Raw genomic sequence first — 25,627 nt, 5'->3', positions numbered from 1 at the left:
GGAAGGAAGGTACATACATGATTATCTGAAATATGATAGTGTGATGGTATGGAAGGAAGGTACATACATGACTATCTGAAGTATGATAGTGTGATGGTATGGAAGTAAGGTACATACATGACTATCTGAAGTATGATAGTGTGATGGTATGGAAGTAAGGTACTTACATGACTATCTGAAGTATGTTATTGAGGTGTTGTGCAAACAAGGCCTCCACATGATTGTTGTAAGCACGTTAGTGAGGTGTCGTGCCCTCCAAAATACCTCGAGTGGGATTGAGATGGTACTCTTCAGAAATATTGATGGATTTGCTACAAAATGCAATTGTGGAACACGCGTGACACCCAAGTTCAATAACAACCGGAAAACGGAAGAACGTCACTCTCGAGACAAACAGCCAGCCAGGGGACGCATTTCAAGATGAGAAATTGAATTTGATGGGCCACCAATGCCTTATACAATATGCCAAATTCTTCCTTTGTTATTTAATCCAGTATTGATTGGGTCAAAGGTTGCAAGTCATTGTCAGCTGTGAAGGGTTGTAAATGACAAAGACTTCAAATACTTCAAATTGGTTGACCTTGATCCTCAATGTTACATTCATCTTAAACGTGGTAAACATTTATCAGACTTCCATATGTGACGTAAACATATCGCAGTAAAACATTCTGACCACAAGCAACTTAACATCCCTTTTATATCACAATACAGGCGTCCTGTATATATACGGGCCTAGTCAATGTTAAACATACGGGGCAGTAGGGGTTTGTATCAGGACTATAGTTTATCTAGTAAACTTTGATCGACAGTGGTCGACAACTGGCTATCTTGTCTAATCCAGACTGAATACTACTTGTACACAGTTAGTGTCTGCTCCTTGTGTATATTACTGCTACTTGGGATATTCTGTCAAGAGTCATGACTTTGTACGGTGTCACAGTTTCTTTGTTCCTATTATGGTTCATAGTAGGTAGGTTGACTTCTTGGTAACCTCACCTGTTATCGGGATAATCAGGTAGGCTTCTAGAGTAACAATTAAACTCTTTTGCTTCACCTCTTAATTCAACTAAGTTCGGGTTAATCAAGATGGACATGTGTAGTTTCCGGCTAGAAGTGGTTCCACTTGCATGCATATAAACCGACGACAGGAGATCCGATGGTCAGAGGCTGTGACATGGTTCATTGTCTATCATCGGATATCTTCCATCTTTGCTCATGCTTTCAATCATTGGTCCAGAATGGTCCCCATTACATGTCGTTTGAAAACCCGACAGTTAGTGTTCACAGTAGACGTAATTTGGTAATTATTAATTCAAATCAAAATAGACTTTGCAAAGGTCCTTTGATAATAGATAAACATGAATACATTAACCCAACTCACATGCGTCTTACTGTAGCATCACTCGGCACTGTGGCATAACAACAAACGTAGGCGTTACTCAGTTGTGTTAGTTCAACACTTGGCGATGTTGTTGTGACAATACTAGAGTGCCATGCTGATGTTGTAGATGTCACAGCTCTGTCTTGCAACTTTGATCACGGTTACTGTGGCTGGAAGCAGAGCTGGAGCGACCAACTAGATTGGAGGATTGGGAAAGGAGCCACCTCAGATGCCACTTCCGGTCCAAAACAAGACCACACATCTGGCAGTAAGTGATTTGGGCCACAGACATGACATATACAGAGGAGGCTGTCACGTGGCAAGATATGATCAAACCCCAATCTCATTCAATACATCGTAACGCTGGCTTTCGCTTCTGCTTCGCAAAGATGTGAGGAGAGTCGTTACTGGAACGGGCGCATTGATCCCTAAACAAAACAATACGGGGTATAGACTGTTATTGATATCCGCGTTACTATGTCACACAAAATGTTGAAATCCATTTCAATTATTATCACTTTTTATTCAATGATTTCTACATTTAACATGTATTTTGAAACATTTTCATTTATATCTTCACATTAATACCCAGTTAGGTGCAGTTTTGTTGCTACCTTCAAACTGAAGCTAATACCTGTCAAGGGCATTATCTAATTGCCTGTATGTCTTCTTTCTGGGTCGAGAATTGCCGCCTGTTCTGATGACAATCATTGTTGCAGTGTTGCTTTGCTCGGTCTTCAGAAAGCCAATGATTTCGCAGATGTTGGGGTGCGAACCCTCTATTACCAGGCTATACGATGCCACTTCTATTCGTGGGTGTTGGCGGTGTAGTGGTTCCACATGTTGTGATCCTGGGAACCATCAACCCAGGAGGTGGTGACAGTGAAGGGTTGGGTGTTGGGAAGGTCTGGAGCACATGTACACATGTCGACTGTGAAATATACAGAAACAACTGCAGATCTGTTTATCATTTCTATTCATGACAAAACATATCAATTACCTGTTCGATAGATGGATCTAAGAGAATCTTGGGATCGTCTTACTGCTGTTCTCAGATTGCAAGGAATTCATCGATCTCGATCTTTATCTGAATCTGATCTGCTTTACGGCTATGCTGATTTCTGCACGTTATGACGATGTCGTATTTGGTGTTGACGTTAGCTCGACATGTCTGTCCGCGGGACTTCCAGTGAACAGTCAGACCCTTTCAAAACCTAATGCTGAGCCTGTACCCCATGTCCAACACGTTCTGAACATCTCTACCATTAGGACTGAACTGCGTATTGACTGCAACGTTTGCCATGATGCAACCCTTAATGCCCCTTAAGCTAGGCGACCGATCAATGCAATGACGAACAGGGATTCAACATTAGCCTGTCAGAAAGCAGATTTTCTCGAGCGTTACTGCATTAATTTCCAAATTACAACTTCTTGAAAACTAAATTATAAAATTGTACAAAAGAAAATTTTGAAATGTCATAGATGTCTGAGATAGTATGGCTATACCTACCACGGACTATGGAAAGTCGGACTTGAATCAGTTGTACACATTGTAACCGCTGTTCGGAATGCCACTTGTGAACCTTTTTCAGGTTGCAGGATTCCAAAATATCAAACCTCAACGAACGCACATTCGGACTCAATTTCGTGATCTCATAAGAGCCGTTCTGATTGGTCGGATAAAAAGTGTGACCAGTATCGAATGACCACAGTCATCTTTATGTAACGGTGGCGAGCTGCTGTTTGTGAGATCATGCCGATACGGGACAAAGAGATAACGCCAAAGTTCACGATGAGTGTTTGAGCTGATTATATCGCGCTTGCATGACACCATAGAGAAGAAATGCATATCTTGTTTAATATGTACGTGAAACGAAATAATAATCATAGAAGCAAGCAACTATGATTAAACTGGAAGCTACTGTCGATGGAAGTTTCACTGAAACAATAGGAACCTGTAGAAAGTTTTGACAGACTTATTCCTAGGGCCAGGGCAGTTGAGCAAAACTCGTCGCTGGTCCTCAAAGCCAGGATGTATTTGTTTCTCTGAACTCTCATGCTTGGTTTTCGTTACATTCCATTTAATTGAGTAAGATCATATGTGTAGGTTTTTGTCAGTCGTCTGTTATGGTATGTTTTTTTCAAGACATTGGTATAGTAGGTTCAAGACCATGATATAAATGCTGATACATGTATATCTTTATTTCTATGATTATATACCTGTCTGTCTCTGTCTACCGTTATTAGAGGTACCTACATAATCCAGTACTGGTAATGCTAGTGCTACATGTTCCTAGCCTGTCGTTGATGTTTGGTTGCTGACTGAAGTGCACATCCAGCTATTGCAGTGCTGAAGCTGCTTATGTAATCCAACACTAACTGAACGGACCGTTGGTCAGCTCTACCCTCTCAGCTTGTCTGATCGTATAATTGAAAAGGAAACTTTTTCCAGCACTTTCTGATTGCACAATAATTATCCATTTGTACAGAGATTATGATGTGATACAGTTGACTAGGTTCACTAACTCATGCACACTATATTTGCCTTTCTCGGACTTTGACTGTCTCATGTATATATCCCCGTCCACAGGAGGACAGTATGTGTATATCCGAGGCGAGGACGCCCGTGACGCCAACGCACATGCCACTCTCGTCAGCCCCTTCCTAAGAGTAACGTCTGTTATAACCCTCACGTTCTGGTACCACATGAACGGTAACGGAATAGGGACGTTGTCAATGTCGATGCTGCCTGCAAGCGGCGGACGCTTTCTTCTGTGGCGGCTGTCTGGTCGTCAAGGCAACGAATGGAAGCAGGCCCAAGTCAAAATTCCCCCTGGCCTGTATGAGGTAGGCATGACAAGATACCTTAATCCTAAATTACCATCATAATGACCATTCTATTGCCAGCCAAGTAACCAGTGTCCGAGTGTCCACCATGTGTGGAATGCGTCCATAACCAACAACAAGATGTCCTTCCCTCCGACGCCGTCATATTACAGGAATCTCGTCAAATGAGTGTTGAATATCACTCATAATATATACTCTCAAAATAAGTTGGGGGGATATTCGAAATTATCACGTGGTTAGAGATATACAAAGAGGTATCGAGTGATGGAAAGGAGTGGTAAGTAACATGAAGGACTAATTATAACTTGACAATCAACAGAACGACACATTTGTGGTCACAATATGAACGTTTGAGATGATGTTTGCAGTAATTTGTCCCGGCACTGGTCAGACAGTCGTTCGTAGGGTGTGGCATGGTCGGAATCAATGTCCCAAGGTGGAGGACGTCTTGCCCATTCCCACTGCTGCACTTAACATGACAAAAAGCCTATGATGTTGGCGTACACGTCTCCGATCATATCTAATACGTGCTCAGTTGGGGGAAATTCAGGATTCATGACGGACCATTGTATTCTGGTGATGTTCAGACGAACTGTTAAGCAGCCCGGTGCACGACTAATGGCACCGTTCCGAAGTTTCGGTAATACCGTCAAAGGACTTCCATGGATAATATGCAGTGGAGGTCTGGCATTCATCGTGATCCCTCCCGATATGATTACAGTACCATCTCCAAGTCTGTCATATTGCCTTACGTTGACGTTAGCGTGATTTCCGCTTGACACGTCGACACATAGTGAATTGTGAATGTCGATTGTGAATCATTACTCATCTGACACCATCGGCTGTTGTAATTTTTTTACGATCTAAACACCACTGAATAGAACGTGTCAATTTGTTCACGTGGTACAACACGCCGAGATAATGCTCAGTAACTTGACCCTCGGTGGCCTGGCGTCAGTGAACAGCGAGGTGATTGGCGTCCATTGCTAAGCCTAGTTTCCGATGACTGGCTCCTGAACTTGTGATGCTGGACTTCGGTACTGATCATTAAAATGTTGTGTCTGCAACAACTCGTTACAAAGTAGGCGAATCACAGGGAGAGAGACATTCAACAACGTGGCTACCTCTCGCTGAATTCTACCACTGATAATAAATACTGTATTGAAGGGTTACCTGTTATTGCGGATAAAGAGTGAGTGAGTGAGTGAGTGAGCTGGGTTTTACGCCGCTTTTTGCAATATTCCAGCAATATCACGGCAGGGGACACAAGACATGGTCTTCACACATTGTACCCACGTGGGGAATCGAACCCGGGTCTTCGGCGGGACGAGCGAACGCTTTAACCACTGGGCTACCCCACCGCCCCGAGGATAAAGAAGATCAACAATACTAAAGCTTTTCACGGAAGTGTGAAACATCATGAATGACCCCTACCAAAGTGCACGGGAAATCGTATGATCCATGGGCCATTTTGCGGACGTATGGGGTGGGTGGGTGGGGTGTGGTGTGTGTGTGTGTGTGTTTCGTAGCGAAAACATGTTAGTTTGTATATGTCCCGGATATGTATATATCATATTTAATGATACTTTATATGCAGTACACAAATTATTCAGAACAGATGAAACTATACGCTTTTGGTAATGTGATATAATAATGTAAACTACCTTTATAATAGTTGACTGAAGTGTAACAAATAACTATTTCGCAATACTTAATGGGGCAATGTAAAACTGTTGACATCAGCATACAGTTTGAAATATAATATGCATTTGTTATTTTCAGGTAGAGTTGGAAGCATCAGCGCGGCTTCATATTGGCAGCGACATCGCCGTTGACGACATTCACGTCACTCATGAACCCCCAGGCGAGTGGCTGAGCTCTTCATATGTTTATATCAGGTTGTGTCACCTCTGTACAACATGAACACTGTCTTCTGTTCCTTGTACATAATATGCTAAAATAGTTTTCAAGAAAGTGTCTTGTATCAGATATATTTGCCAATTCACCTCTGTTTAGATGTAAATGCCATTATAATGGATGATATCTGGTGGACAGCCTGTACTCTTCTGTGGATACTCTACAGTCCACATATTTCAATGATTGGCATCAGTTATCGATCTCATGTATTTCCTTAATGGGGAAGTCGGTCTGTCGCAAATCGTATATACACGTCCAATTGGTCGCCATGGACTTCAAATAAAGAAGAATGTTTAGATAAGATCTATCTTCCACAAGGCAATAATAGAGTGTAGATAATTCTAAGGTATTTAATACAGGGCTTCGTGCAATGGAGCCCTTGTCTTAACGTTTACTACGACTTTGAGAAGTTGCAGTTCTACTTGTGAAAACAAGAAAGAAACAATTGATATTTTTGTATAAATGCATTAATGAATTTCAGAAGTGACAGGTATCACAAGGCCTAGCACTACCACTACAACAACTACTACGACCACTACACCTACCCCCACACCTTCAACAACACCAAGACGTAAGTTGGGCACATAAAGTTTTGTCATACTGAAACCATTACTTTGAATGCACAGACAGACAAACATACTTCACAACTAATCTTACAAAATAGTTATTTTTTTCTGAAGCAAAAATAGGACTCTCTTGTGCATTCGAGAAGGACATGTGTGTTTGGGCTCAAGACAACGTGGACAATTTTGATTGGAGGCGAACCAAGGGTTTGTCTGACGACCGTTCATCCGGACCTTTAGGAGACCACACCACCGGAAGTGAGTACTAATTGAACGTAATAACATACCTTTGCTGATAATCTTATCCCCCCGTCTTGCTGTGTCGAACATTTTGTATAAATGCTATTGTAATTCTTTGGGCCTCACTGAAATGAAAACCTTATTTTATCATGTACAATATGTATATCAACTATAATTTGGGGCATACGTGGTGTGTTGGTTACCATTAGCATCAGTGATTCCCTTCCTGTGTTGATATGCTGTGAGGCTATGATCAATGTTAACTGTGAAATCCCCGTATAGGTCCCCGGCTGTGCTTGTCGTCATTTATCAGCATCGCATGTGTCAATGCTCATGAATTCAAACACTGGATTTCCCTGTCCAGACATATTTCCTATAGCAGACTGACATCTTTATGCTGGAATATTCAACTACGAATTCACGGATCTCCCCCATTCCACACAGGTGGCTACTACGTGTACATGCGTGGAGCAGACTCCAGCCACCCGGGGGAGTACACTCGCCTGACCACGCCCTTCATAGAGGCCTACAGCCCCTCCAACATGACCTTTTGGTATCACATGAACGGCGCAGGCATTGGCACACTCAAGGTTCTCCGTCTAGGGCTTGACCACCTCACGTCAGAGCTGTTTTCCGTCAGTGGCAGACAGGGGCCCGACTGGCATCAGGGGCATGTCAACATTCAGCCCGGCAGGTTTAGGGTGAGTGCGTATTGTCTATGTGAGAACACAATCATGTATTATATACTCAAAGGCAAAAGGTGTGTGATCAACACATTTGTTTATATAAATAATATTTTTCTTTATAAGGCAGTTTAATATTCTTTATAATACACTTAATCCATAACGCAAACAGGGCCCTGTCGCTAGTTTCTGTTTTGAATGTGCTTTTCGTGCTTTAAATAAGTCCGTGGAAAAAGGCATTAAACGTACCTTTTAAAAATTGTAGCTCTAGACCTCGAATCATTGTCACTCACTTCATTGTTTAGACGTCGACGGGTCCGAAAAACACAAATTTTGAAGAATCTCTATACCACGGCTAACTGAAAATGAAAGATGGCGAGTCACTGGAATGCTTGAAACCGGAACATTTCGGTGCAACGCTGCACAACAGTTTAACGTGCACAGGAAAACACATGCCGCTTGTGGAGACGTTATCAACAAAACACCGTCATTGCAGACCGTCCCCGACTGGCCGCCCACTAGTAACCACGCCGTCGGATTCGAACCACCCATCTGCGCCAAAGATTCTAACCAGCCGCACTGACAGCCTGAACAGTTCTTGTTGTCAAGAGAATATCCCCAAGGACTATTCGCCGGCTTCTGCTGCACACGGGATACGTGCTAGACGTCCTGCCAGACGCAAAATGTTGACATTACGTCACCAACGTCTACGACTGCAGTGACGCAGACAGCATCTGCGGCGGAGGGCGCGTGAGTGGAGACATATTCCCTTCACTGACGAGTCCAGATTGCACCGCGCTGATTACCGAACCCGAGTTTACCGGCGTCGTGGTGAGCGTTATGTTAGGAACTGTGTCCTTGAGGCCGACCGTTTTGGCGGTGTGATGGTTAGGATGGGGTAGGATAACGAGTGCTGGACGTACACCTTTGCTTGTCATTAATGGATATTTAACGGGTCTCAGGTACAGAGACGAAATTGGTAATCTAGTCGTCATACTGTTTCTCCAAAAGAATGTTCCAGGAATGATCTTCCAGCAGGACAACGCCAGACCTCATGTCGCCAGGGTGGTTCAGCAGTTCTTGGCGCAGCACAATGTTAACGTCCTTCCCTGGCCCGCTAAATCCCCAGATCTCTCCCTATCGAACGCATCTTTGATGAAATGAGGAGGTTGAGACGTTGGCCAAATCCCCCAGTCACGCTTCAGGAACTCTGCCAGGTGCTTCCATGGATATGGGACTTCTTGTGAAGTTTGATTTGTTCTATGAGGTGCAGGTGTCCAACATGCATCAGTGCTCATGGTGGACATGCATACATTGGCTGTGTGAATTCCATTTGACCGTTCTCTCACTGTGACCTCATTGAGCATGTGTGCGCTAGAAAAGTTTTTAATGTGCAATTTCCAATCCTATTTTGGAATGATCTTCTTGCAATATTAACTTTAAGTTAATCACAATAACTTTTGCCTTTGAGTATATTTTTATGGTACACAGTCTGGTTTATTTGTAATTCATGTGTCTGTATGAAACGAAGTCTTCCTACATTCTCGCCAGCAAGTATTTTACTATATGGTCGTGTGTGTTTCTGGTGCCAGATCGTGATTGAGGCAACGGCCAAGCTGCACTACGGTAGCGACATTGCAATCGACGATATCGTAGCCTCTGTGTTTGAAGGTAAGAATCAACACAGATACAAAATTGCCATGGCTTAAACTGCTGTATTCTATAACTCACAACCGGTAATAAACACGCATAATGATTTATGCACTTATATGACCCAGTTGCCAACGTAATAAGATTAAATGCAGAGGTCAAAGTGTGTATTATAAGGCATGTGTGATAGGACAACATCGTTTAATTACAAACATATCTTGAACAAAATATTCAATAAAAGACTGATCTCCTAAACAGATAAAGTTTAGAAAAAGCTGAATAGGTTATTAAACCAAATAATTACAACGGCATCGTCTGAAGGTATTTACACTAGATGGCAAGTGGTAGTTGTTGAATTAGCGCCTCTCTGCCATGTGAAAACGAAAGAGTTCTAACATTTTGTTCGGGTGTTGCAGTGTTTCCCATGACAACAACACCAACGCCGACAACAACAACTCCAACACCACCAACAACAGGTATCTTGGAAATACTAGTAATTAACCTATCCACGGTGACACTTCAAGCATGAAACATCTCACTATAGAGACCACGAGAAGAGTTAAGCACCATCCCCCAAATCATAGGTTGTTATTCTGCTTTGAACAAAGTATATCCAACCATTCCTAAACTATGGTTAATGTGGTAATATAATGAAGGCATTGGAGTTAGTGGTTTGTTTTGTAACACTTCCTCTTCTTCTTCGATGTTAAGATTGTACTAGGGGCGGTGGGGTAGTCTAGTGGTTAAAGCGTTGGCATGTCACGCCGAAGACCCGGGTTCGAATCCCCACATGGGTACAATGAGTGAAGCCCATTTCTGGTGTCCCCCGCCGTGATATTGCTGGAATATTGCAAAAAGCGGCGTAAAACCAAAGTCAGTCAGTCAGTCAGTAAGATTGTACTAACTTAAACCATCTCCAAATATTGGTCTACACCCTCCAATTTACAGCAAATGTTACTCTAAGATACAACCCAATTCATTCCCGGAACCAAACATTATTTCATTTCTGGCATTCATCGTGATATATTTCTCTAATTTGTGAACGTTCTGAACTGGTGGTTGTGCTTGTTAGATTACGCGACCCCAAAAGTTTTATACCGGTTTGCGCTACCTGCCGTACAAGGGAGTGACCTCTTACATAATAGACCACTAAAATACAGCCCGCACTTCATGTGGATGATCGTTGTCGAACCAGGTATCCCACCGGAATATGTTCCATTACATTGTTAAACGACGTGTTGTGTAACGTTTTACTACATATATTGTATACATTGATGTACCCAAACTTGGGGTCTATGTTCATGTTCCAATGTTTGGAATTTTTTCCCCTCACTACCACACTCTTTGGTACCACTACGACTTTTCGGATGAATCATTCGAAGACAGTGTGACAGGCTCAATGTATGTTCCAGCACCCAAGCCCATCACGTGCTCGTTCGAGACTGATATGTGCGGATGGTCGCAATACAAGGGAGACAACCTGGATTGGACTAGATGGACGGGTGCGACCCCAGACTTTGTCTCTGGACCAACCACCGATCATACCACTGCACGTGAGTATAATATTTAGAAGTTACTGTATGGCAGTTTTGATTGATACGACCCATCAGCCTGAGAGTGAGAGACGTAGCCCATAGGGCTGAAATTTGGGTCGTGAGTTAATATCGGGTATCATGTGAAAACTACCATATGATGATTTTGTTATGAAATGCCGTACCCTTTGATCATATGGCATAACATCAGTACATCTTCTCCTTGTTCGGGAGACGTTGTCAGGTGGAAGCATAACTCAGTACATCTTCTCCTTGTTCGGGAGACGTTGTCAGGTGGAAGCATACCGAACAGACGCCCATAACATCAGTACATCTTCTCCTTGTTCGGGAGACGTTGTCAGGTGGAAGCATGCCGAACAGACGCCCATAACATCAGTACATCTTCTCCTTGTTCGGGAGACGTTGTCAGGTGGAAGCATGCCGAACAGACGCCCATAACATCAGACGCTTCCCTTGTTCGGGAGACGTTAACATGCCGAACAGACGCCCATAACATCAGTACATCTTCTCCTTGTTCGGGAGACGTTGTCAGGTGGAAGCATGCCGAACAGACGCCCATAACATCAGTACATCTTCTCCTTGTTCGGGAGACGTTGTCAGGGGGAAGCATGCCGAACAGACGCCCATAACATCAGTACATCTTCTCCTTGTTCGGGAGACGTTGTAAGGGGAAGCATGCCGAACAGGAGACGCCCATAACATCAGAATCAGTACATCTTCTCCTTGTTCGGGAGACGTTGTCAGGGGGAAGCATGCCGAACAGACGCCCATAACATCAGTACATCTTCTCCTTGTTCGGGAGACGTTGTCAGGGGAAGCCTGCCGAACAGACGCCCATAACCAGCACTAAGGGAGGTAACTCCAAGTTGTTACCAGTCGGGCCTGATTCTGATCGCTAATGGGAAAGACACTGATCAGCCCGACAGGGTGTGTTTATTAATCCACTGTGATATGTCGGTACTAACGTACATGCAAGATAATCCGATACATCAACTCTGAAATGAAACCACATTTTCATGGTGATATCACTGCAGTGAAACATTTTTTGCAGCACTGACGTGACAGAACGGTCTCTGTTTAGTATTATCCTAACAGACTACATCTACTCAACCAAGCACTTTTTCCACATAGTATTACTGGACCCGTGAAGATCCGGCATAGAATTGTTTTTCAGCATGCCGTGCTTGTCGTAAATAGCGACTAACGGAATCGAGTGGTCAGGTTCACTCACTCGGTTGATGCCTGCCATCGTATCTCAGCTGCGCAGATCGAAGTTCATGATGTAAATCACTGGATTTTCTGGTCCAGACGTTCACCGCCGTTATGTAGGTGGGAAATTACTGGCGTTACAGAATAACTCGACAGACTGAACTGTTGATGAGATGATGACTTCTAACATTGTAGATGGCTACTTCATGTTCCTTGACGGTCGCCTCGTCGAGAATAGTACTGCGACTGCTGTCCTCGTAACACATGACCTCGATATCAAAACAACGTCGTCCTTGACCTTTTGGTATTACATGAATGGAGCCAACATTGGATCTCTGCGTGTCCAGAAGCTGACGGCTGACGGCACTGTGACCACGCTGTGGAGACTAGCTGGGAGGCAGGGGCCACAGTGGTTAGAGGGGCAAGTAGCACTGCCCCTGGGAACATACAGAGTAAGTCATCTGAGCAGCTGCATGTGCACGCATAGCATGGGGTGTTACACTCTTCTGGGCTGATTACGAAAATATCACCCACTGCCTTGACTCACCAGAAAAGATAAGATGACTAATGTGAGTGACATGTCAAGATTGTTAAAAAAGGTAAGACATAACTTGAGTAATGACACAAACGAGTGGTGTCTGAATGGTTTTAATCCAACTTGCTGTAACTGCCATTTCCTCCGAACTTCCTAGCCGTCGTTTTACATAAACGTAGAAACTGAGGATCATGTACCCGCGTCGACATTTAATGAAAATTTGAAACACGAGATCCTCTATCTCATTCTAGCTGACAATATCGGCAACGGCTCTTCATCACTACGGGAGCGACCTCGCCATTGATGACGTCACACTAAAGGTATGTCATTTCTAATCGTGTTCTTCAGCCGGAACATTAAACAAGGCAATAGAATACGAGTCTATTCGTGAGATTTGCATTGTATTTCTCCCAACAATTTCGACTAGCTAGACAGTGAGCTATCATATGTCTGCAGAAATAACTGTGGATGTGGGGACTGGCAAAACTCTATAATCAGTGGCGAGGCACAGTGGACCAACTAGTACTTGTATAATGATATGTTTTGTAGTTATACCCCTTGCTACTGCCGAACTTTCTATGTTTTTCTGTTAAATATAATTTTTATTAGTCAAAACAAATCTTGACATAGTCAGTTAGGCAGCTGGGTTTAATTCCGCTCTTAACGACATTACAGTCACTGCGAGTTAAGTTTTAATACCAATCAAAATCTCAAAGAGGTGCAGTTTCTAGACATTTACTGAATGTGAAACCAACAAACACAGGTATGGTGCTGACAAACCTAGAACCGGGATTCGAATCCACAGTCGTTGGTTTCAGGCGCAATTCTGCACAGCGAATGCATCCGCCTTAGACGACTGACCCACCTGACCCAATCTAGGAACACCAATTTCTGCAAACTCTGGCTTACAATGGAACATACAGAACGCGGAAAGACTTCCTTTGAAACCTATCATCAAATCCCAAGACTATACAAGACTGAATTCCTTGTTGTGGTGTGGAATGATAACATTCCATAGCGGGATACTGACGGTATATTGACCCAAACTAGCAGCTTTCGACTGTTTCGTGTGTAACAACTTCTCACAGAACTTTCAAACAAATACTGATAGTGGAATGAATTCCACAGTGTTTTCATCGTTATTTGAAACATGCCAGTTGATGCAAGTAAAGCATCCTCTCTACCTCTGTATCTCCAGGGCAGGTATATATATCTGCGGTGTACCTGCACTAAGTCCTCGACCCATTACCGTCTCGCAATCTCAAATTACCTACCCTTGATTTCTGTTTGCCTATTCTATTGGCTGGGCAACTAAGCCCAACGTACGAATCAAAATGCAATATTATAAACCAACGTCAATGTTTGGTTGGCAATATCAACAACATGGCATAATGATAAAATAATTTGCGAAAAAAATCATTTTAAAAAAACAACTGACACGTAAAAGAAAACCCTAAAGTTTGAAACGAATGACCAAACTCCATGTCCCAGACCCTGGGTGATGGTTTCAGGTAATATCGAGTCCACCCCCTACCCATGTCCGTAGTGTTGACGTTAGGTTTGTTTCTAAAATAGTAATGAAAACCAAAAGCGGGTATTCTGCCATCGCTAAAATGAAACAACTGAGAGGGTCTTGATGGGGATACTATTTACCGCAAAAGGTAAAATGTCTAAAGTAAATGTAAGATGAGTCCAGTGTTAATCCAAAATAATCACTTGAAATGTCACTAGAAATACTAAGCATTAATTCAAGCTCTACTTACTATTGTTACTGCCCTAAAGCTGGTATGTGAGTAGATCCCAGAAATAAGAATGTGCCCCCTGTCTAAGTGTTTCACTAAACGCTTAGAATAATGACTACTGAATAACGGCCCTAAAATGTACTGACAAGGGACTTTTAACCCCCATCAGAACCCTCAAGTGAGTCTAATGTCAGCGTGGAATATCTGAGTGGAAATTTAATCCACAACTTATTAACTCGTACGTACAGCAGCAATTCGAATCATCAGCAAGTAATCTTCCACAGACATTTACTCGCTGGAGCTAGTGTGAAGAAAAGGTATCCTGATGCTTACGGCTATGTGTAGAAATCCCCACCTATTTCTGACCGGCACTCACAGACTGACAGACAAAAGTTTATTTCAGTCTCTCTACTTTTACATCTTTTCATGGAAGGAATATACACACATAAAAACAGCACCACTCCTCTAAGGAGTTATGGGAGACTATAAAACGGTTTAATAATACAGTAAAAAGATCAAAGGTTTATACATATATCGTCTGACGACGCTTCAATAAAATTCCTTGGCAGGTATTGGCTGCAACAAAACAAATATCACTGACGTGTAGAATGGTGGCCAGTTTATCTATATCCGGCATATTAATAGAGCCAGGAAATTTACCATTACATATATTCAGGAGGTCAGATCTGATATCATTATATAAAGGACAGTGAAGAATGACGTGTGCCTCGTCTTCAACAACATCTTTACAGTGGAAACAAGTACGGTTTTCACGTGGAATCTTCTCATATCTCCCTGTTTCAATCCTGATAGGGGCAACGCCACAGCGAAACTTGGATAGTGCAGATCTATAAGATTTAGGCATTTGTCTCAGTAGGTATGTTTTCGCAGTATACACTGACGTGAACTTGTTATAGAGCCTTAGCTTGCTACTCCCTTGACGTCGCCGTTCTGACGTGAGATCAACTTTCCACTGACTGATATAATCATTAGTAAGACGTTCCTGGACCATAGAACAGAAGCTACGTTTCTGTATATGACTGTTACATAGCAATACCTCTTGAAAACCCAGGGAAGTTAATTTCTTAGATACTCTTCGGTTCCAGTTGTTTGCAGATTGCGCATTTTGTTCGGCCCAAACAAAAATTATACTATTCAGCCTATTTTGCATATTTTTAAGTCTACACCATTGTAACACTCGTCCATTGTCTTACTATGGACGGAATCCAACCTGTGTCCCCATTAACGGCAACATTTGGTGCATATTTACCCAGTCCGAGAAAGAATCTTTAAGCTCGATGATGAACAGCAGCAACAGCTGACACGTTATGTGTCCCCCATATTGGACTACCACAATCAAGTGTTGACCACACCATACTATCATAAAGCTTGATGTAGGTCTTGAATGGCATACCTCCCATGGATTTCGATTTCGCTATGAGGAGACCCAGTTCTCTGCCGGCGAATTTCGCTGCATTCTTAGCCTTTGCGTTATAGTCCATGTGCTCTGTCACCAGAGACGGCTTCAAGTGGTCCACTGGACAAAAAGAAAGTAGCTGTTGTACGTGGGATAGAGTTCTGCAGGTTTATACTCAGTCTGTTTGACATGCACCATCCATCTAGTAAATGTAACAGTTGGTTCAGCCTTTCTTCAGTCTCCGCGATCAGACATAAGTCGTCACCGTAAGCTAGGCATGGCACGGTGTAGTCATCAACTGTCACGCCGTGTCCACTGTTACTAAGGAGAACAATCAGATCATTAACAAGTAGATTAAATAAAATGGGAGAGAGTAAACAGCCCTGTTTTAGTCCTCTTGAGACTGGGAACCATGATGAGTGTAATCCATTGATGCGTACACATCACTTTACATCACAGCTATACACGACATTTCACAAGCCTGACACGAAGCGGCTACACTGTCGTTACTGGTTAAGGCTAATTGATATGTACTACTAGGATACTGAGTGCTCTAAGGGCCACAATTAACTGTTGATTTGGGCTTTAAATATCCCCGATTATATTACCTAGGTCAGTCAGGCATGACGCTGGCATGCAGTGAAACATCAGTACTGCTGTGTTTCCAAGTGGTTTTACACTCAACTACAACGTACTAACTCATTCATAGAGTCACTCATTGTGGAACTTATACTAACTAACTCGTTCATAGAGTCACTCATTGTGGTACTTATATTAACTAACTCATTCATAGAGTCACTCATTGTGGAACTTATACTAACTAACTCAGTCATAGAGTCACTCATTGTGGTACTTATATTAACTAACTAAGTCATAGAGTCACTCATTGTGGTACTTATATTAACTAACTAAGTCTTAGTCACTCATTGTGGTACTTATACTTGTCTTCATGTTTCAGACAGATGACAACCCGGACCCAATTGTTGGGTGACACAAATTTCAGACAACACTGAAGCTGGACATGTTGGAACTTTGTGCTATGATTGTGTTTTGAATATATGTTTTGTTATACAGAAATAAAATATAATATATATATACCTAGTGTTATTGCTGAATTGTATGTAATATTCATATTAATATTTTGGCCTCTTTGTAAAGCTATATGACCTAGGCTTTGATCGGAAGATGTGGAATCTTCTCAAAGTTACAGCAATAGCTCTACGTATGTCACCTACCGTGGTGAACTGTCACATAGTCTTTAAGTTGAACAAGGTGTCGGACAAGGACGGGTGCTCTCCTCGTGGCTCTTCTACGAAGACGGTGATTTTCTAGATATATAATGTGTAATATATTCATGTAATGTCTGTCAAGACAGACATCACAGCACCACGTTCTTTACGAAATCCAAATCGTAGAGGGTCTGGAAAGAATTGATAGTTTATCTTTCACCATTGTTCAAACCTATTAAAAATGACTTTTTCCAGGAATTTCCCATAATTAAATGATGTTAAAGTAATCACTGTATAGTATTTTGGATCTGATTGTCTGTTATTCCTTTATATATAGAGATTGCCATTCCAAGTGTATAGGTCTTTGGGAGATATCCCGTTTGGAGAATAATGTTCTACAGAATGGTAAATTTCTCGAGAAGGCTACTGCTTTCAGACAACAAATTTACATTGCAAACGTTATCTGTTCCTAGACTTTTATTCTTACACAGACTGCGTATTTGTAGTGAGATTTCTCCAGGATCTATAGTTTTGTACAGCTTTTCATCTGTTACAGTTAGATCATCCTTATTATCTTTGGTTGTCTTGGGCCTTTTGCTTATGTGACTTGAAATGATCATCAAAACTTTCAGAGTAGTATGGCTGCGACAGGTCGGGTAGTAATCGCCCCATAGTTCGCATATGCCAGAAGTAGTTGGTAAGGGGGGGTGATGATGATTTTTTTACGGAGAAGCATGTAAAATGTGAATGACCCCAACACCACCACCCAAAAAATTAAAACCAAACAACCCCCCCCCAACAACAACAAACAAACAAACACAAAAAACAACAACAAACAAACAAAAAAAACCCAGAAAAAAACAACAAAAAGCAAAAACAATTAAGTCTTTGATTCTAAAACTTGACGGTCGTGGCTGTTGCTGTGACGTACTGGTACATGTATTCCCTGTGCACATGATATTCACGCTGTCGCTTCAAAGAATCCGTGATGAAACATTTTCGTTTTCCATGGACACACATATGCCTTCTGTTTTCAGGATTTGGTGACATTGTCAGGTGCAGGGCATGCTGTGGTGGAGTTTTCAGCCTCTGCATAAGAGGACTTCACTTTGCAGGATGTGTCCTCAAGTTTATTTATTGCTGCCTTGAGATTAGAATTTATAGAGTAGTTTCATCGCAAGAGTTCATGTTCAAGTTCATTTATTCATCTTTGCACGAACTGATTTCCTGATTTTGAAGCTTTAATTCCGTCTTGCCTCCGCTCGTGTGTTTTCCGATCCCACAAGTTGTTCGTTGAGGGTGTTGATTTCCAATCACTGTGCTTCCATTCAGACGTTCGCTGTGCCTTGATTTACGGAAGCTGTTTTTCCAGGATTCAGAATACCTCTGACATAATGCCAGCTATTTAGATATGCATTGCGATAGCTGCATTAGGTGACTGAGGACTAAATATGGAGTACCTGAATCTTTTACTGCATCTTCTGTTTCTTGCAACCTTCTTCTGTTAATTTTACTGCCCTGGCTGTCTTCATCCCCGGTGTTGTCATCGCTCTCATTTGCCGTGTCATCTGCTCATAATCTGGATGTGGAGTTGTCACTTGGCCGTGCGCTTGTTTCGCTAAACACTTTAGTCTGTAGAACATATTCAGGAATTTCTCCTATAATGAAGTGAAACGTGTAGTATGCGTCTTGCGAGTACTTTTTCTGGATAGACTTTGTGTTTGCGTTATTTAATCTTCTCCGTACTACTTGACCAACAGGAAACGAGTGAGAATTGTCCTTTCCATGGTCGTACAGGCGTTCTCGTATATAGTTGATGTCTTTTGCATTCTCACTGTTAATAGTCAAAAGCTCTTGTTGAAAGATGTGCTGGTCGAAATGGCCAAACTTCATTTTAATTTCCAAATATATGTTCTCATCCAACTCATCAGAGGGCTGGGTAGACTCCATCGCTTTCTGCCTTTGTTAAACTTCAGAGCCCACGCTACCCATACAAAGAGGTGGCGAACGACCAAACTTGGGTGCTGATTGGGCTTGGGTCAAACATGTTGCCAAATGTGAACGTTTGTGTTAGTAATAACTTTTAGAAAGACAGGTAAAGCAATCCTGTTGGCAAAGATGTCATTATTGGTATGACAGCACTCTTGTCCACGTTGTGTGTGCGAGATACAAACACATGTTTTAGAATACTTTCTCAGTTATGACTCTGCATGCCCGCGTATGTATGTATGTATGTATGTATGTATGTATGTATGTATGTATGTATGTATGTATGTATGTATGTATGTATGTATGTATGTATGTATGTATGTATGTATGTATGTATGTATGTATGTATGTATGTATGTATGTATGTATGTATGTATGTATGTATGTATGTATGTATGTATGTATAGTCTTTATTTGTGTAAATGTAGGCCTGCATCGGCCCATGGTACAACGTTATACATTGGCAGCCTTCAAGCTGCAGCGACAACGATTATTAGGCATAGAAGATAAACATGGCAAGATTTCTTAAAACAAGAGGAGTAGCATTACTCATCAGTCGATTAAATTTACACAAGGTTGGATGGGTGAACACATCGACAGGGATAAAACGTTACGTAGATCATCATAGACAGTACAAATCAGTAAAAAGTGGTACTCATTTTCTACATAATTACAGAACACATTTCACACAATCTTGAGTTTTTTGGTTTCTTTATATATCTACCAGTTTTTATATTGTATGTATGTATGTGTGTATATAAGTACGTACGCATGTGTGTGTAAGTATGAATTTATGTATGTGTGCGTCCAATTTGTCCTGCTCATTCTATGATAGAACCCGATAAATCTAGACGTAATAATCTCTTGCATGAGATTTCACAACAAAAGACGAAATCAGCAAAAAAGCGTAGACAACGTATAACTTTCATAAAACAACTCTGTTTGAAACTGAATCCCGCTTTTATCAGAAACCAGAGAACCTTGTAATAGCAGACCCCGCGGTCAGGCTTTATTGTCCTGTGTAACACATACTCAGACTTTACGAAAACTGAAATAGATTCTAAATTAACAATCCTTTCATGTGACGGTTGATGGCAAGCAAGACAAAAGGTTTCAAAACGTTATCCCATCTTCATCCCCTGTAAAACACCGGAAGTGATTAGGAAGGAGAATGTCAAGACGACCTTCAGCCATACATATACATCGTTCTGCGCCACACCCGACGGTAACAGTGCCTGCTTAATGTTGGAGGATTGCACGTGGTAATGTGGTAAAGTCTTAGTCGTCAATAACTTTAGAGACAGGCACGGGTTTGGTGCATGCATACGGGTATTGAGTCTGGGATTCGAACCTTTTATCAACGGATTCTCTGACGTATGAATAACGAATGTCTGCACAACATATCATCGCCTTTATAATTGTAAAAGCGATGAAGTGTTCACGAATCATTTAACATTGTCAAATACTAGCATACCTTGTATGGTAAATAGCCATTGCAGATTAATCGGTTCTTAGACGTCAGTCAGCGGTTTCAAATCATGATGATCACCCCTGATTGAAGCAGCTGATCTGACGACCTCGTCACCGCGTAAGGTACTTCTTGTAGGAAAAATATTTATACGATATTGATAATGACATGTGCTAGATCTAAGCCACAAATACTTTTGCTGCCCCAGCCCTTTCCTATTCTGGAGTACTAGATGTTTAGTGGACAAGGCATCGTGACTGCCTTACTAGAAGGATCATGTCTAACAACACAGCCCGCCATCCTCCACCCTCGTACCTCTCTTAATCGTTAATAGAGGCCTATCAGTTCGGGATGTAGGGGGATTGATTGAATACTAAAGAGGTTCTTCATGATAGAACTTCATTTCTCAATTTCTCTCTCTCTCTCTCTCTCTCTCTCTCTCTCTCTCTCTCTCTCTCTCTCTCTCTCTCTCTCTCTCTCTCTCTCTCTCTCTCTCACACACACACACACACACACATGCAAGCTTCAAAGAGTTATCTAGTAATGTTGTCAGGGCAGAACGAAGGTAAACATACTGTGTTTGCACTGCAGGGTTGCATTACCGGTACTTTCGTTTCCAAATTCAGTTCAAAAGGGTTACATCTACGGAAAACCCAGCCCCGCATGTAAAACAGAGGATGTTTATTTCATTAATATACCATGGAGAAAAATACCAGGCCTGGTATTGATGACTGTATATGTACTATATGCAAACTAACATGGAGGATTTCTGGAGTTTTCTGCATAAACACCCATTGTATACATTTTATACAAAAGTGTTAAGACGGTGAGTGATTTCCCAATAGGCCCATGTAGTATGATATAACTAAATGAATCAGGAAGTCAAGCGCAGTTATTTAGGTTGATTGTGTGTCTTCGTTGGCCGGCGATGGACGTTTCTTATAAACTATGAGGTATGCCTGGCCTAAACCTGATTATTGACATGCCATCGGTATATAGCTTGGGTTATTTCGGCCTTAAACAAGATATAAATAAAATCAAATCCAAGCGTTTTGTACCTGAATACTTTCTTGCAATCCAAAATATGAGAGTGAACAGAATACGTGAACAAATTTAACTGATTTAATGGAAATTATACGCGCGCAGATCTAAAAATACTGGTGGTCATTTAATATACAACAATCATGGCGCTGTCTTGGGAAGAAGTCTTGACTGGGGAAACTTAACGACACTCTTTGGATAGTGATAATTGGTTAATAGCTGAGGGCGTACTGTTGGGGTTTAGTTTGCAACTTGTGCTATGAAAGCTGTTTAGGAAGCGACACCTTTAATGGAAATCATTTCGTAAGGGCTATCCTTGTAAACAATAGACGGAGAACATCGGAGAATTCCTTTATAGCCACTGATCGCAATCCAGATGATCACGTTCATCAACTGGTGTTAATAAACGACAAGACAGGCTTCCTGTCGCTGGCCTTCCTACCTGAGTGGAAGTTGTCCAGTCACATGCTTATTAGGCCATACTCTTCTCCGTGTTGGAGAATATTTTCCCTTGCACGGGTGCCCTTGTTAAATTTCGTTATTCCCCAAGAACTACATGCGCAATATAGCCTGCTGTTTACGTCATGTCACGGAAAGTAGTGTTTTCATTCCACGATCGATCGCATAGTGCAGCCCTGCCTTCGTCAGATGTCGTCTGCTTCCTTTGACAGTTTTCTTTGGGGGCTCTCGAAGCAGACGACAATATTTGGTTGGACGAGATAGACAAATTGAGACGTATTCTGGCAACGAGTGAAGACGTGTGATAGTTTGGGAATTTATTAGATTGTTGGAACGTGCTCATAACAGATATATTGGCTTACGAGAACGACCAGAGACAAGGTAAGTGTGTCATCGTTTTATCGTTATTCGATATTGAGGGGGAACAATTGATACAATCGATATTCTTCTCGCATAATAACACAGTATGCACAACATGAAATATTAAAATATGGTACCTGTTGTACCACTGACATAGGGCATTGCTCCTAAATGGCAACCCGCAGCCATAAATCGAAATGCTAAATTCTTGCGCCCGACTCTGGATTTATAAAATGTCATAGTTTCATTTCAGCCAGAAAGATAGCATAAATGACTTTTACGTGCAGAATATAGACATCTGTGGCTATGTGTAATTGGATATCTCATCTTAAACAAATACTGAATATGAGGAATGAAATGGAAAGACGATTAAAATCATGTTCGGCCTTCGTCATCATCTCATAATCAGTTGAACTATCGACAGCGTCACGCGCTTCGCCAGGTTTGCCCCCTGACGTAAGGGCTAGCGACAGTAACACAACAACGATATATTCCTGAAATCAATGCATCAACATGGGGACATGTATCAGTGTGTGAGTTAAAATGTCAGTATTTTTGCCTAATATGTATCATCACCAAACATACCCTCACTGAATACATGGATAAGTAGCTCTCTGTTCAAAATGTGACACACCTCATGCTAGACAGAGGTTCATGGCCAAATTGTTCAAAAAGCAAAAATGCCAACTATAATTCAAACTATAAAGACATTCTTCTCTTCCCCATACTGGAGAGCAGGAAGGTACGTGACTGTCACAATGTCACTCCTCATACTGGACAGCAGGGAGGTACGTGACTGTCACAATGTCACTCCTCAAAATGGACAGCAGGAAGGTGCGTGAATGTCACAATGTCACTCCTCATACTGGACAGCAGGAAGGTACGTGAATGTCACAATGTCACTCCTCATACCGGACAGCAGGAAGGTACGTGAATGTCACAATGTCACTCCCCATACTGGACAGCAGGAAGGTGCGTGACTGTCACAATGTCACTCCTCATACTGGACAGCAGGAAGGTACGTGACTGTCACAATGTCACTCCTCATACTGGACAGCAGGAAGGTACGTGAATGTCACAATGTCACTCCCCATACTGGACAGCAGGAAGGTGCGTGACTGTCACAATGTCACTCCCCATACTGGACAGCAGGAAGGTACGTGACTGTCACAATGTCACTCCTCATACTGGACAGCAGGAAGGTACGTGACTGTCACAATGTCACTCCTCATACTCGGCAGCAGGAAGGTACGTGACTGTCACAATGTCACTCACCATACTGGACAGCACCAAGGTGCGTGACTGTCACAATGTCACTCCTCATACTGGACAGCAGGAAGGTGCGTGACTGTCACAATGTCACTCACCATACTGGACAGCACCAAGGTACGTGACTGTCACAATGTTACTCCTCATACTGGACAGCAGGAAGGTACGTGACTGTCACAATGTTACTCACACTGGACAGCAGGAAGGCACGTGGCTGTAATGCTCACAATGTCAGTACAAAGGACGAGCACAATGTCAGTACAAAGGACGAGCACAATGTCAGTACAAAGGACCAGCACAATGTCAGTACAAAGGACGAGCACAATGTCAGTACAAAGGACGAGCAAAATGTCAGTACAAAGGACAAATGTGTATGGGCATGTTCTTCACAAGGACACACATATACCAGTCAAAATATACATGCCATCAGGCATATTAGACACGCAGGTCTAGGACGGAGAAGTCTATATGGAGCTATGTTTCCAACAGTGAGTGACTGAATATTGCTTAACGCCGCATTAACAGATTTGTAACTATCGTGGTGAGAATTGTGAACAGACAATCGTACATGGACATATTCTTCACACAGAAACAGGCCTAATTGTGAACAGACAATCGTACATGGACATATTCTTCACACAGAAACAGGCCTAATTGTGAACACACACATGTACATGGACATATTCTTCACCCAGAAACAAGCCTAATTGTGAACAGACAATCGTACATGGACATATTCTTGAACTTCGTACACACATATTCTTTACACAGAAACAGGCCTAATTGTGAACAGACAATCGTACATGGACATATTCTTCACACAGAAACAGGCCTACATGGACATATTCTTCACACAGAAACAGGCAGACAATCGTAATGGACATATTCTTCACACAGAAACAGGCCTAATTGAACAGACACACATGTACATGGACATATTCTTCACACAGAAACAGAAAACAGGCCTAATTGTGAACAGACAATCGTACATGGACATATTCTTCACAGAAACAGAAACAGACAATCGCCTAATTACAGAAACAGGCCTAATTGAACACACAATGTACATGGACATATTCTTCACACAGAAACAGGCCTACACAGAAACATATTCTTCACACAGAAACAGGCCTAATTGTGAACAGACAATCGTACATGGACATATTCTTCACACAGAAACAGGCCTAGTACATGGACAATCACAGAAACAGGCCTAGTTGTGAACATGGACATATTCTTCACACAGAAACAGGCCTAATTGTGAACACACACATGTACATGGACACATTCTTCACAAATAGTCTCATCTGATGATGGACATAAAAAGGTTCATGACAATAGTTTCCAAAATGAGACACACCTCCTATTATACAGACACAGATACGTGGCGAACTTTTTCACATTGACTTTCTCTATATTGGATATGACAGAGTCAGATGGTTGCATTTTTTGTGAGGGGACACATTTCATACTAAACACACAAAATAACGTAGGCATATTTTTACGAGGAGACACTTCCGGTATAGACACCAAAGGTACCTGAGCATATATTCCACAAGGAGACCCACTTTACACTGGACAAACGTATATTGGTACATTCTTCACGAGAACATACTTCCGATATTGCACATAAGCAAATTCATCAAAATGACGCTCTCTCTCTCGAGAGAGAGCGGTCAAAGATAGACACATGGGCAAACTCGTTACAGTGAATTTGTCCATATTGGAAATACACGACGAAATGTGCACATTTATCGATACCTTTCCAATAAGATCCTACATGTAGCGAAACGTGGGAACACAGTTGATATCTTTTAGGGAATGCATTTTACATTACTGGGATCATCATATTTCCATATCATCACAACCACATACGAGACTTTATCCAGCTGATATTATCACGCATCATTAGGTCATGCATATGTAATATCATCTAGATATTAGTTTACAAGACCATATCCAACGAGAATGAGAAGTGTTCGAAATGTTTCACAAAGTCGTACTACAGACCATTACGCGTTAGATTAAAGATCACCATGAACATACATATTGGTTCCATTTCGTCCTCTTGAAGT

The 25,627-nt window shown here is 41.9% G+C and overlaps 1 protein-coding gene across 1 annotated transcript; it reads left to right on the top strand.

Moving 5' to 3' along the window:
* Positions 1–822: 822 nt before the first annotated feature.
* Positions 823–16,832, top strand: LOC124255866 (MAM and LDL-receptor class A domain-containing protein 1-like). The gene is made up of 13 exons (XM_046689809.1): positions 823–970; positions 1,509–1,649; positions 3,972–4,228; positions 6,011–6,092; positions 6,627–6,716; positions 6,826–6,966; positions 7,393–7,649; positions 9,224–9,302; positions 9,698–9,757; positions 10,694–10,834; positions 12,239–12,495; positions 12,830–12,898; positions 16,696–16,832. The coding sequence occupies exons 1-13, from the start codon at positions 919–921 to the stop codon at positions 16,726–16,728; spliced, it is 1,659 nt and encodes a 552-aa protein (XP_046545765.1). The 5' UTR covers positions 823–918; the 3' UTR covers positions 16,729–16,832.
* The last annotated feature ends 8,795 nt before the right edge of the window (positions 16,833–25,627 follow it).

The sequence above is a fragment of the Haliotis rubra genome, unplaced genomic scaffold (genome assembly GCF_003918875.1).
Source record: "Haliotis rubra isolate DU_JTF1 unplaced genomic scaffold, ASM391887v1 Scf61, whole genome shotgun sequence".
Taxonomy (NCBI): Eukaryota; Metazoa; Mollusca; class Gastropoda; order Lepetellida; family Haliotidae; genus Haliotis; species Haliotis rubra.
The sequence above is the reverse complement of the archived record's forward strand: the minus strand, read 5'-3'. Positions and strand labels throughout refer to the sequence as shown.

Excerpts from the sequence above, each read along its gene's own strand:
- LOC124255866 (XM_046689809.1), top strand. The coding sequence starts at position 919 with ATGACTTTGTACGGTGTCACAGTTTCTTTGTTCCTATTATGGTTCATA. Across the intron at positions 7,650-9,223 it reads TTCAGCCCGGCAGGTTTAGG|ATCGTGATTGAGGCAACGGC; the intron begins GTGAGTGCGTAT and ends TTCTGGTGCCAG. Across the intron at positions 9,303-9,697 it reads CGTAGCCTCTGTGTTTGAAG|TGTTTCCCATGACAACAACA; the intron begins GTAAGAATCAAC and ends CGGGTGTTGCAG.